At 39.1% G+C, this 12,813-nt stretch overlaps 1 protein-coding gene across 1 annotated transcript in view; it reads left to right on the top strand.

The window, feature by feature from the left end:
- LOC149460037 (putative N-acetylated-alpha-linked acidic dipeptidase) overlaps window positions 1-12,813 on the top strand; it is a 188,679-nt gene that overhangs the window by 108,060 nt on the left and 67,806 nt on the right. The window contains exon 11 of the mRNA XM_089680257.1: window positions 2,157-2,220. Within this exon, the coding sequence (XP_089536383.1) occupies window positions 2,157-2,220 (64 nt within the window). The remainder of the gene's footprint in view (window positions 1-2,156; window positions 2,221-12,813) is intronic.

The following is a 12,813-nucleotide window of genomic DNA, read 5'->3' as shown; positions in this document are numbered from 1 at the left end:
AACTGATCTCTTCCCCATTACTGACTTACACGTAACCTAACATGTAAAACGTAAAATAAAACATTTAACCATTGCCCTTAAAGTGGTTATATACCCAGTGAAGTGACTTGCCTCTAGTCATACACAGAGATAAAAGAAATCCTCTTACGTAAGTTGTACCTGTCTATCTGTGGTATTCTTTTCTCTACATCCATTCAAAGTGCTGAATTTATTAAGGTTATCAGAGTTCAGAAAAAAGGGGGCGGAGAGCTGAAAATACACTCTGCAGAGCTCAGTGAGGAAAGTTCTGAGGCATGATTGGAGGGAACGGACCCCCACCCCCCCTTCACACAGCACACAGGGACAGAGCTGAGGCTGTCAATCTCTTAATAATTGCCGTTCTTTACCAGCCTATGTGCAAATTCATATACATCCTATTTCTTATATTTTTCAAAACAAATTCCCGCCACTATACAGAAGTAATTGAATTTACATCAAATAAATGTGTGTCAATTAAATGTGAAAAGTTCCATCAACAGTCCAACATCCATTTGAAAATGTCTTCCTATGCAGAATATACTTCAATGTGTTAGTAATTGTTCCGACACCTCTTGTGCTCAAAAAATTATATTCAAAAATGGTGACAGATCCCCTCCACCAGATATGCTCTCACCTGATTTATATGACCAAACCGCTAGGTGAGGTCATATATCGCTTGAGTGCCTCTATTAGGACTGGTGCTTATTTCCGGTTTGGATGAGTTTGCACTTCTAAATAATTCCACCTTTCCACCTTCTCCTTAACGATCCTCCCCCATCACCATTTTTCTCTTGTTGTCAGGAAAACGTGTCAGATGTGATTCATGCTGATAGTAGAGGAACAAAGTAGCAGACAGAAATGATACTCAGTGCTCTTAATTGACAAGTACACACTATAGAGGGATATGCTTTGTTCGTATTTCATGTCTGAAGTGTACAACCACTTTAATCAAACACTTAATATAAACTCCTGGCAATTAATCGTAATCTCTGACCTTTAACCTAAACCCTAAAACTTAACCTAAGAGTTAAAATAAATATACCTCCTTAGCCTGGGTTCACATTTGTGCGTTGCAGCATATTGCATATGATTCGCACAGGAACCGTACCCCATTACTGTGCAAGTCAATTCTGTGCGGTGCGATTTGAGCCATACATTTTGTATGGCTCAATTCATACCGCATCCGCACCAAAAAAGTGCAGGACCCTTTTTTTGGTCCGCACTAGAATCTGATCACATGGGTATTCACACCCATGTGATCCAATTCTGCACTTTGCACCATGTTTTGCAGACCAATTTCGGGGTGTTGTTAACTTAACATACACACACCCGCAGCGGTTCGCATGAACGGGGTGCAACTGATGCGCTGCGAAATTTGCAGCGGTGTCTGTGCGATTTCTGCACCACATCACAGTGTGAACACAGGCTAAATTCTAACTCTTAACTCTCTCACCACACATGCCCCTCAGATGGACCTTTACCTGGAAAGCCTGATGGGAAGGGGATATGGTTTATAGTCTGCCTCCCTCCACCCAGGACAGACATACTCCATTGATTGGGCACTATAGAATAATCATACAGTCTACCTCACAAACATTCTTCACTACGCAACTAAGTCCTGGTTCCCACTGATGCGACTTGTGCTTGAATGGTCAAATCAATGATCAGCAATGGAACTGTTCTAATTTGAAAAGTAGTTCCTGTACTGCTTTTGCCAATTTCGCACAGATGTCTGCAAGTCGTGCCCAAAATCGTACTGACATGTGATTCTAAAATTGTGCAACAAGTGAAGACACGTGATTTGTAATTTGCATGCAGTTTGAATGGGGGCTAAATCCAGTTTCTTGTATAACTTGTTAATTTTTGTAATATGTTAAAAAACCCTCTAGCCTTTGACCATACCTCTAACACAAATCTAACCCTTAACCTAATCCCCAACTTTAATTTTACCTCTAAACATGTGTACTAGTCTTAGAAATCCCCTGAACTATCAGTGCTGAAATATAGTCACAAGACAAAAATTGCCAGGGCTGAGGTCTCAGGGCTAAAAGGCGCTGGTCCCCATTTTGTATTGTATTTTCTTCTTATTTATTATGTATTTGTAATGGATTAGAGTAACTGTATTCTACATTCCACAGGAAATGGAAAAAGTTTTAGGATCTCGAACTGTGGCCTACCTAAACGTGGATATTGCTGTGGAAGGTAATCAAGGGAGGGTAAAAGACATAATTTTACTTTCTGTAAAATGATTTTATCAAACACAATAAACAATGTAACTTGATCAATTTTTAACTGTCTGCATAATCCAAGGTGAAGGAATAGGAATGTTAGCAGCATATTTTTTTCACTGGCTGTTAGATACTGCATACAGACATGGAGACTAGGTGAGTCAAGTATGTTTGACACCAAAGATTTTAAGTCTACTTATATAACAAGGAAGGTAATGTCTATGTGACTCATTTCCGTGGAGTGCAGTCAGGGTCGTGGATAAGGGGGTACCACCAGTCCTCCTGTATGGGGCCCAGACCAGCAGGGGGCCCAGGCAGCTGGGTGAATTGGATTTGGGCAGAGGGGTGATTGGCATGGCGGGGGGTAATTATTGGAACCTACCCCCTGTATGGCTCTCTCTGCAGCAGCTGATAGCTGGCTTCTTCTCCTCTCCCTCCCGCTGGCTTTCAGCTGCTGCAGAGAGAGCAATACAGGGAATTGGTTCCAGTAATTGCCCTCCAGCACTGCACCCACCACCCTCCCTGTGCACCATATGTTCCCCCCTGCTGCTCAGGCCTGCCTTTGTGCCCCCACAGTGCTGCCAGCTTTCGTCCTCTTCCTCCCACTGGCAAGTGCAAGCACACAATAGGATCCTTGAGGATAGAGCATGGGGGAATGTTCTGGTAAAAATGTCACATTTACCAGCCCCTTCCATTCCTGAATGAACACAATGAGTGATTGGTACATATCACTCGCTGTATTCATTCATAACTGTAAACTGTTTTTCTTTTTTTTTTTTTTTCTTGGGAGGAGGGCTGTCAGGTTAGCTGTATGAGGCCCCGTGGTTTCAAACAGCAGCCCTGACTGCAGGGTCTATTTGTATCAGTTCCTCTTTTTATTACAACATATTACTGAGGCAGCAAAAGCTAATCTGGCCATACATCAGTAGAATGTTGTATGAACATATCGGAATGTTCATTTCATTTTCATTGTTATAGCAAGGTTTTATTGTTTCATAATGATGGCTAGGGAAACCGCATCCAAGGTGTTCAAACTTTTGCAGCTGTGTTTGGTTACTATTCAAAATATCTAAATCTCTCCATTACACCCTCCAAAAATGTTATTATTATTATACAGGATTTATATAGAGCCAACAGTTTATGCAGCGCTCTACAACATAAGGGCACCAGTACAATTACAATACAAATTGAAACAGGAGGATTCAGAGGGCCCTGCTCATTAGAGCTAAGAGGGAGGGTCGAGAGATACAAAAGGTAATACTGTGGGGGATGGGCTGATGGACAAAACACATGTACAGTTGTTAGGTGGGCTGAAGAGATGAGTTTTCAGGGATCGTCTAAAAGTGGACAGAGGCGGAGATAGTCGGACACGTTTGGGAAGGGAGTTCCAGAGGATGGGAGTAGCTCTGGAGAAATCCTGGAGGCGAACACGGGAGGAGGCTACCAGGGAACTAGAGAGCAGGAGGTCTTGGGGGGGTTATACCTTATTTTAAATCCTATATTCTAAAAAAGTAACAAGTCAAATATTAAATCCATACAATATTAGTGAGTTTGGTGTCAATTCACTAAGAGTTAAATATCGCATGCACTATTCTTTAAAAACGTGTCTTAGTGAATGCGTTAAATATTCTATTTTGCGATTCTTTTTTTTTTTTAAGCACTTCATTTTGTATTTTTTATGTTGTTTTATCTCAATTAATCACAGGCTATAACACTTTACCAGAGTGAGATCATTAAGAAATGTGAAACTATGAAAACGTTCTTAGTGGGTCTTCATTCTGGGAATGATGTCCCTCCTGTAGTGGTACAAATAATTTACATTCCTGAACTGACAATATTACATTTCCCCTCTGTTATTTTCTACATTGCTAAAATATGAAATGCCTATGAGACAAAGAACTTTTTGTTCGGTGAACTGACTTGAAATATTGCATTTTAAAAGTGATTTGTCATTTGGCTAAATGGTTAGCACTTCCACCTGGCAGTACTAGGGTCATTGGTTCAAATCCCAATCAAAGCACTACCTGCCTTGAGTTTGTATGTTGTGCCTGTGTGGGTTTCCTCTGGGTACTTTGGTTTCCTCCCACATTTCAAAGACATGCTGGTAGGTTAGTTGGTTCCTGTCTAAATTGGCCGTAGTATATGTATGAGTGTGAGTTAGGAACCTTAGATTGTATGCTCCTTGAGCCTTAGGTCACACTTCTGCGATGCAGAACATTGCATGTGATTCACACAGGAACTGTACCACATTCCTGTGCAAATCACATGCAAATTAGGTGAGGTGCAATTTGAGCCACACATTTTGTATAGCTCAAATCGCACCGCATACGCACCAAAAAGGTGCAGGACCCTTTTTTTGTCTGCACTAGAAATGGATCGCATGGGTATTCACACCCATGCGATCCGATTATGCACATTGTTTTGTGAAATGATTTTGGGATGTTGTTAACCACATCCCTGCCACCCTATAGCAGATTTACTGCTACAGGACGCAGGGGTGCACAAAATCACATATATATATATATATATACGTTTGATTTTTCATTTCTGGGTAGGGGGTGTGCGCTGCCAATCGTGGCTGCGGCTGTCAATCACTGGGCTGGCTCCCGTTGATTACTGAGGATCTCTGATGGGGAGGAGGGCTGCTTTGTTTACTAACAGTCCTCTTCCCTGTTGGCTCTGGCACAGCACAGCCATCCAGAGCAGTGTGCTTACAGTGAAGCACCAACACACCATCCCCCAGTAAAACACTCCCAGTACACAGTTAAACCTTTGATCACCCCCGATATTAACCTCTTCCTCCCCAGTGCCATTAGTACAGTGCCAGTACTTTTTTTTTTTTCTTAGCACTGATCACTGTATTTGTGTCACTGGGGATGTCAGTGACACCAAGTCAGTTCCCCCCAGTGTCAGAATGCCTGCTGCGGTCCCGCTGATCGCTGCCATTATCAAACGCAATAACTTTCATGTAAACTAATTAACCAATAGCCGCTCGGCCAATAGCCGTTTGGCGGCCAGCAAAATGCTGTAGATTTCCGGGTGGACATGATTTCCTCCCGGGCATGCGCAGTTTATGCGCTTGCAGAGCCGCGCAGCGGCGCGATCTGTCACCGGCCGTGTACCTCGGACACGGCCGATGACAGATCTGAGTACCCCGTTGCCGGTACCATGTGACCTGCTGTGACCAATCACAGCAGGTCACATGACAGTTGTATACATTGGATGGCTTCATTCATGCCATCCATTGTATACTAGTGTCTAGCTGTGAATGGTCACAGCGATCACATGTACATGTCATGTGATTAGCCGTGGCCAAATCACAGCTAAGCACAAAAAAAAAAACCCTGAATGAATCGATGTCATTCAGGTAAATGCTTGCTTATAGCAAAGTAATTCTTTGCTATAAGCAAATTGTGTAAAAAAAAAAACAATGGTTACTATGGTAACATTGTACTACTTTGGACATAGTGAAATATGAAACACAAAATCTAAAAAAAAAGAAAAAAATGTAATAAAAAATTAAAAATAATAAAAAAATAAATAAATATATATATATATATTTTTTTCATACTGTCACCAGTCAGTGTCCCTGATCACCGCCATGCCAGTTATATGATGACGCTGTACTGCACTGGTGACAGTATGTAAAAAAAAAAAAGTGAAAATTATTTTTTTAATTTTTTCATTTTCTGAAAAATTCTGACAAAAAATACAACTTCAAAAAACTCGCCATGCCTCTTATGAAATACGTCGGACTGTCTACTTTGCAAAAAGGGGTCATTTGGGGGATATCTGTACTGTTCTGACATTCTTGGACCTCAAGATATTAGATTGGCTGTCAGTACTTCAGGATTGATCAATATTCAGATCTATACCATAGTTTGTGAGCTCTATAACTTTCCTACAAACTAAAAAATACACCCTATTTTGGGTTATTTTCACCAAAGACATGTAGTAGAATACATCTCGGCCTAAATTTATGAAGAACAATTATTTATTTGCAAACTTTTACAACAGAAACAAAAAAAGGTTTTGGTCTTTTTTTGTTAATTTAACAAAAAATAAAAACCCCAGCGGTGATTAAATACCACCAAAAGAAAGCTCTAGTTGTGTGAAGAAAATGATAAAATTTTAGTTTAGGTACAATGTTGTATGACCGCGCAATTGTCATTCAAAGGGAAGTGTGAGAGCGCTGAAACCTGAAAAATGGCCTGGGCAGGAAGGGGGTAAAAGTGCCCGGTATTGAATTGGTTAATTTACATGTATTAGGATTTTTTTTAGCAAAGACATGTAGCAGAATACATTTTGGCCTACATTTATGCCGAAATTTGATTTTTAAAATGCCTTTTACTGGACATGTTTAATAGCAAAAAGTTAAATACATTGTTTTTTTTTTTCTCAAAATTGTCGGACTTTTTTCTTTTACATAGCCCATAAAATTATAAAACCGCACAGGCGATCAAATACCACTGAAAAAAAGCTCAATTCGTGAGGGATAAAAGGACATAAATTTCATTTGGGTGCAGCATTGCATGATTGCGCAATTGTCAGTTAAAGTAAACCAGCGTCGGAGCACAAAAAATGGCCTGGTGAGGAAGGGGGGTAAATCCTCAGGAGGACAAGTGGTTAACATACACACCCACAGCGATTCACATGAACTGGGTGCGTTTATGATTTCTGTGCAGAATTTGCACAGAAACCGGTGCGAATTCTGCACTGCATCAGTGTAAACCCAGGCTGAGAGTTAGGGACTGATGTGAATATACAATATATATATGTGTGTGTTTGTATGTAAAATACTGCGTAAATTGACAGTTCTATATAAGTACCAATAAAATAATAATATTTTTTTCATATATTCCATTTTTTTTTAATAATGAATTGGCCTCCTAAATTATCTCATGCAAGAATGTATTCAAATTCAAATAGGCTATGACACCAACATTGCATGTGATAAATGTTAGTGAATTGAGCCCTTTGTGTTTTTCTGGAACAAAGCCATGTAGGATGGGATGCAATGAATTGACCAGGGGATACAATTGCATCCTACTTGCTGTTTCACATTGATCCTCTGTCAAGCGATTTCTTCCCCATTACCTTTGTTATGAATCTATTTACCAATAGTGCATCAGCCCTTGAAGGGCATATTAGTGTTTGTACGTTCTAATTTGTACAGATACACAAATGTAGATTAGCTGATATAATCACTGCGTCAGCTTTTTACTGCTAATGTAAAAGACTAAATCTGCATATGTATGTTCAGCTAATTTCTGACTCTTTTGTGCCCTTTATGCTATTCTTGGAAATATTGTTGGCATATATTTAAAATGCTGCAAGTTCAGCCAAAGTTGTGCTTGGAAAAGAGGAGAAAGTACTTGTAACTTTGTGAACGGGGAGGAAAAGTCAGTTTGGAAAAGTTAGATTATAAGGGTTGCTCTATACCTGAAAAGGGGGCGTAGAATCTATAGAATGTGAAGGGTAAACAGTATGTCCTGCCAAAATGTTTTTTTATTTTAGTTTTGTATAGAGTGGGGTGAAATTACAACCCCTGGAGCGATTCTACCGCTTTCTAAAATTCTGAGATTTCCCCTTTTACTAAAAGTAAGTGCTGAAAAATCTCCAGCAACCGCATGGACACTATTAACCACTTGCCTACCGGGCACTCATACCCCCTTCCTGCCCATTTTCAGCTTTCATCGCTGTCGCACTTTGAATGACAATTGCACAGTCATGCAACACTGTACCCATATGAAATTTTTATCATTTTGTTCACACATAGAGCTTTCTTTTGGTGGGGTTTAATCGCCACTGGGGTTTTTTTTGGATTATAAACCCAAAAAGAGTAAAAAAAAAAAGTTTTTCTTTATTTCTTCTATTAAATTTTGGTAATTTTTTTCCTTCGCTGATGAGGCTGCACTGATGGGCACTGATGAGGTGGCACAGATAGGCAGCACTGATAGGTGGCACTGATGAGGCAGCACTGGTGGCCATTAATGAGGAAGCACTGAAATGCTGCAATGATGGGCACTGATAGGCATCACTGATGAGGTGGCACAGATAGGCAGCACTGATAGGTGGCACAGATGAGGCAGCACTGGTGGCCATTAATGAGGAGGCACTGATGATGCGGCACTGATATGCAGCACTAATGGGCACTCGCTGGCAGCACTGATGGGTGGCACTGATGGGTGGCACTGATTATCAGTGCAGATGTCCTCTGTGATACTTGCTGGTTATTGGCAGTACTTTCCACATGCTGTGACAGTGCTGCCAAAAACCGGCAACTGTATTTATATTGTGATCTGCTGTGTCATTGGACACAGCTGATCATGTGGTAAAAGGCCGCTGTGATTGGCCTTTAACCTAGTCATGTGATCAGCTGTGTCCGTAGGACACAGCGATCACTGACAGCACTGGCTGCACGCTGCTGAGGGCGTGCAGAGGGGGGTGTGTTCTGGGAGGACGTCATATGACGCCCTTCCAGAACTGGACAACCACGCTGTAGCCGTCATTCGACTATAGCGCATTTGTAAAGTGGTTAAAATGTGCCTCTTTTATTTTGTAAAGTAGACGAAGGCTAGAAGGTTGTGTCAGATTTTTATTGCTCAGTAAAGAAATAGACAACATGCCGCATGTAGACATGTGCAGAACAAAAAAAAATTGTTTTGTTTCGAATTGATTGGTTAAGTTATTAATTTCGTTTTGTTTGCATTCGTAACAAAATTCATTTAGTTTCATTCAGTTTAGTTTTGTTTATTCATTTTTGACCAGATTCAAATTTTTCCAATGGATTAGAAGTTTTCTAATAAAAAATATTGAATCTAAAATATCAAATTGATCCGAATTTACTGTGAAGAATAGTTGGTTCTATTCGAAATTAGAATTTCGGAAGACGGTTATATTTTTCTGTTCTATTCTATTATGTTAATATTCTATTCTTCTATTTTCTGTTCTGTTAATTTGTATTCTATTTTTTTATTCTATTCTTTTCTATGCTGTTTCTTTATTTTCTATTGTTTTATTCTATTCTTTTTGAAACTTGAATTTTGTAAGACCACTATATTCTTTCTATTTTATTCTATTCTTTTCTATTCTATTTTTTCGATTCTACTCTTTTATTTTCAACTATGCTTTTCTATTTTTATTATTTTCTGTTTTACTCTATTCAATTCTGTTCTGTTTTACTTTGTTCTTTTCTATTCTATTCCTATATTTTCTATTCTATTTTATTCTATTCTGTTTTACTGTATTTTTTTCTATTCTGTTTTAATCTATTCTTTTCGAAATTCAAATTTCGGAAGACAGCTACATTCTTTCTATTTTTTTCTATTCTATTTTTTTTCTTTTCTATTCTTTTATTTTCTATTTTATTTTAAACTATTCTTTTCTGTTCTGTGTTGTTTTACTCCCTTCTATTCTGTTCTGTTTTACTCTGTTCTGTTCTATTCCTTTATTTTATATTCTATTTTATTCTATTCTGTTGTACTCTATTCTATTCTGTTTCATGCTGCTCTATTCTTTTTGAAACTCAAAGCTGGTTTTTGAAAGCTGGTTCACTCAGAATATCGTGCTCTTCTGCATGGAAACCAGTCAGCTTACAGGTTTTCTTGCTAAAGCTTAATTGAACAAGCTTAGCTTAGAAGCTGATTGGCTGAACTTTTACCTTAGTAAATCTCCCCCACATTGTCTTTGAAGGAAATCAACAATATTCAGCAATGTGTTTATATGTTGAATTTGTTTTCAAATTCGATTTCCTTTTTGAATTTGATTCAAATTCCATTAGAATTTTGGACAAAATTAAATTTAGTTGTTTCGGATTCATTTAAATTTGCTACTATTGTAGTTTGGAAGTTCAGATACATCCAAATCTCTGAATTAAAATTTGTACATTTTTGTTATTCAGAGTGCAACAAACTGCACATCTAGCCACATGTGAAATACATATTTGCGCATTATGAGCCCATTCTGTTTCTGAGGTTCACATGTGCCATGCTGCTTTTTTCTTTACAGGGCTACAATGTGTGTGTACAATCACAGTAAGCCACACACCCCTCGTTTTTGGTGAAAGGGTATGTAGCTGGATGGATTGGACGGCCACTAACTTTTTAATGCTGTTCGTGATCCTGTTGCAGATTTTCCCTCATGCCTGTCTTGTGAAACCCATGTCATTCTGACAGTAAGGAAGACTCAAATAGCAGCAAAAACTCAACAGATGTTCTCATCCTTCCCAAATCTTTCCAAAAACTAAAAAGAACAGTTTGGGCTGGGCATACATTTTAATTCGATAAAAAAACATATGAAAGAGCATTTTCATATAAAAAATGACTTTAAAGGAGCATTGAAGGAAATACAAATGGAAGTCATTTTGTAAAGCGCTGCGCAAAGTGTTGGCGCTATATAAATCCTGTATATTAATAATAATAATATAATAAAAATAAATGGGGGTAATCATAATGTGTTAGATCCAGCATTTCAGAAACTGTGAGTGGAGCAATAACATTAGCACAAAGCTTTCTATTTTATAAATGGGATTAGTAGTTGCAAATGGTGGTCCCATAGATTAAATTCATAAAATATTAGAGGTAGGAAGGAGAGAACTAACAATATCTCTATGCTCCAGGCGCTATTTTAGAAGAGCTAGATCTTGGAAATGACACATTGCATTTACCTCCTGCTGTCCTTACCATAGATAATTCATAGAACTCAAAGTAGAACTTAACTGTATCTGAGTGTCACAAACTGAAAATGCTATTTAATTCATTTTTAATATTCAAAGCAAACTCATCCATCCATGTTTCCATGCTTTATTTTGTCGAGAAATTACTTTGTAAAACACCCCCAAGGGCAGATGATGCATTTAGCATACAGTATACTTCCTGAAATTCATCTGAAGACTCCTGGAATGTATGACGTCATTTTAGCCTTGGCCAGAAACCAGGAAGCAACTGCAGAATAAATAAAAAAATAAAGCAGTAAATAAATAGGAAGGTATATTATATTTACTTAAGGCAGGCAGCATACAGATTAAAAAACTGTTTAAAAAAATTAAAGGAACACTTTTTTAATCAGAGAATAGCATCAAGTCAATTAAACTCCTGGGATATTGATCTGGTCAGTTCAGTAGCAGAGGGGGTTGTTAATCAGTTTCAACTGCTTTGGTGTTAATGATATTAGCAACAGGTGCATTAGATGGGCAACAAAACAGGAATGTTTTTACAGGTGGAGGCAACTGACATTTTTTTCCCTGCTTATCTTTTCTGACTGTTTTTTACTAGTTTGCATTTGACTAGGTTCAGTGTTACTACTGGTAGCAAGAGGCGATACGTGGAACCTACAGAGGTTGCACAGGCAGTCCAACTCCTCCAGTATGGCACATCAATACGTGCCATTGCCAGAAGGTTTGCTGTGTCTCCCAGCACAGTCTCAAGAGCATGGAGGAGATTCCAGGAGACAGGCAGTTACTCTAGGAGAGCTGGACAGGGCTGTAGAAGGCCCTTAACCCATCAGCAAGACCGGTATCTGCTCCTTTGTGCAAGGAGGAACAAGATGAGCACTGCCAGAGCCCTACAAAATGACCACCAGCAGGCCACTGGTGTGAGTGTCTCTGACCAAACAATCAGAAACAGACTTCATGAAGTGGCCTGAGGACCCGAGCAGGCGAGTGGAAATTTTGAGCCCTGAAAATTTTATGCTTTCCCTTTGATACACACTAGTGAGGAAGCATTAGGTCGGCCATAGACAGTTCCAATCTTGGGCAGTTCAGCAGAAAATGGCTGAGGTTCAAACCTTGTATGGGCAGGCTGAATGTACCATGTCTATAAAGAAAACAAAACCTCAGCGCCCAGGACTCTCCTATTAACCATACAAATCCCCGTGAGATGCTGCTGTGCACAGGTACAAAAAACCAAAAAACTTTTATCAATGAAAACCAGCGCAAACCCACATAATCAATTGCATTACTCAACTTAGAAAACCACTTTTGTGTTAATAAAAATATATATAATAAATTATATATAAATAAATTAATATAAAAATATTAAATTCATAAGTCCAGTGACTAAAAATCAAGTGACAAAAAAATCAAAAAATCCCAAAAAATATATATTTAACAGTCCCGTGACAAAAAAATCAAATAAATTATAATTTTCATTGGATTCTTCCGTGTTTCGCCCCACCCACAGGGCGTTATCAAGACGCATCTTGATAACGCCCTGTGGGTGGGGCGAAACGCGTTGACGCACTTCCGGTTGCCTGTTCCGTCGTCTGACGTCATTTCCGGTGAGTGGAGCGCACGCTGAGCGGTGCGTTCCAAGGGGCCATCTTAGCTTAGCAGATGAGTCTGTAGCTGAGGTCTGCCATCCTGCTGCATACGAGGCTGTGGGGTCTCTTAAAAAGTCGGTGTACTTGAAAAGTGAATCACTTTGGAAGAAAATTATTGTTGTTTTGAATAAAAGGTGGGTTATATCCCGCAAAAGAATGTGAGTGGTCTGGAGAGATTACTTTGAGGAGAAATTACTACGGTATCACGCTATGGTCTTTTCTTCTTCCTGATTTTCCTTGGGGGATT

This window comes from Staurois parvus, unplaced genomic scaffold (genome assembly GCF_062004578.1).
Source record: "Staurois parvus isolate SC_StPar_1 unplaced genomic scaffold, SC_StPar_1.0 ptg000237l, whole genome shotgun sequence".
Lineage (NCBI taxonomy): Eukaryota > Metazoa > Chordata > Amphibia > Anura > Ranidae > Staurois > Staurois parvus.
This window is presented reverse-complemented; position numbering and strand designations above follow the sequence as displayed.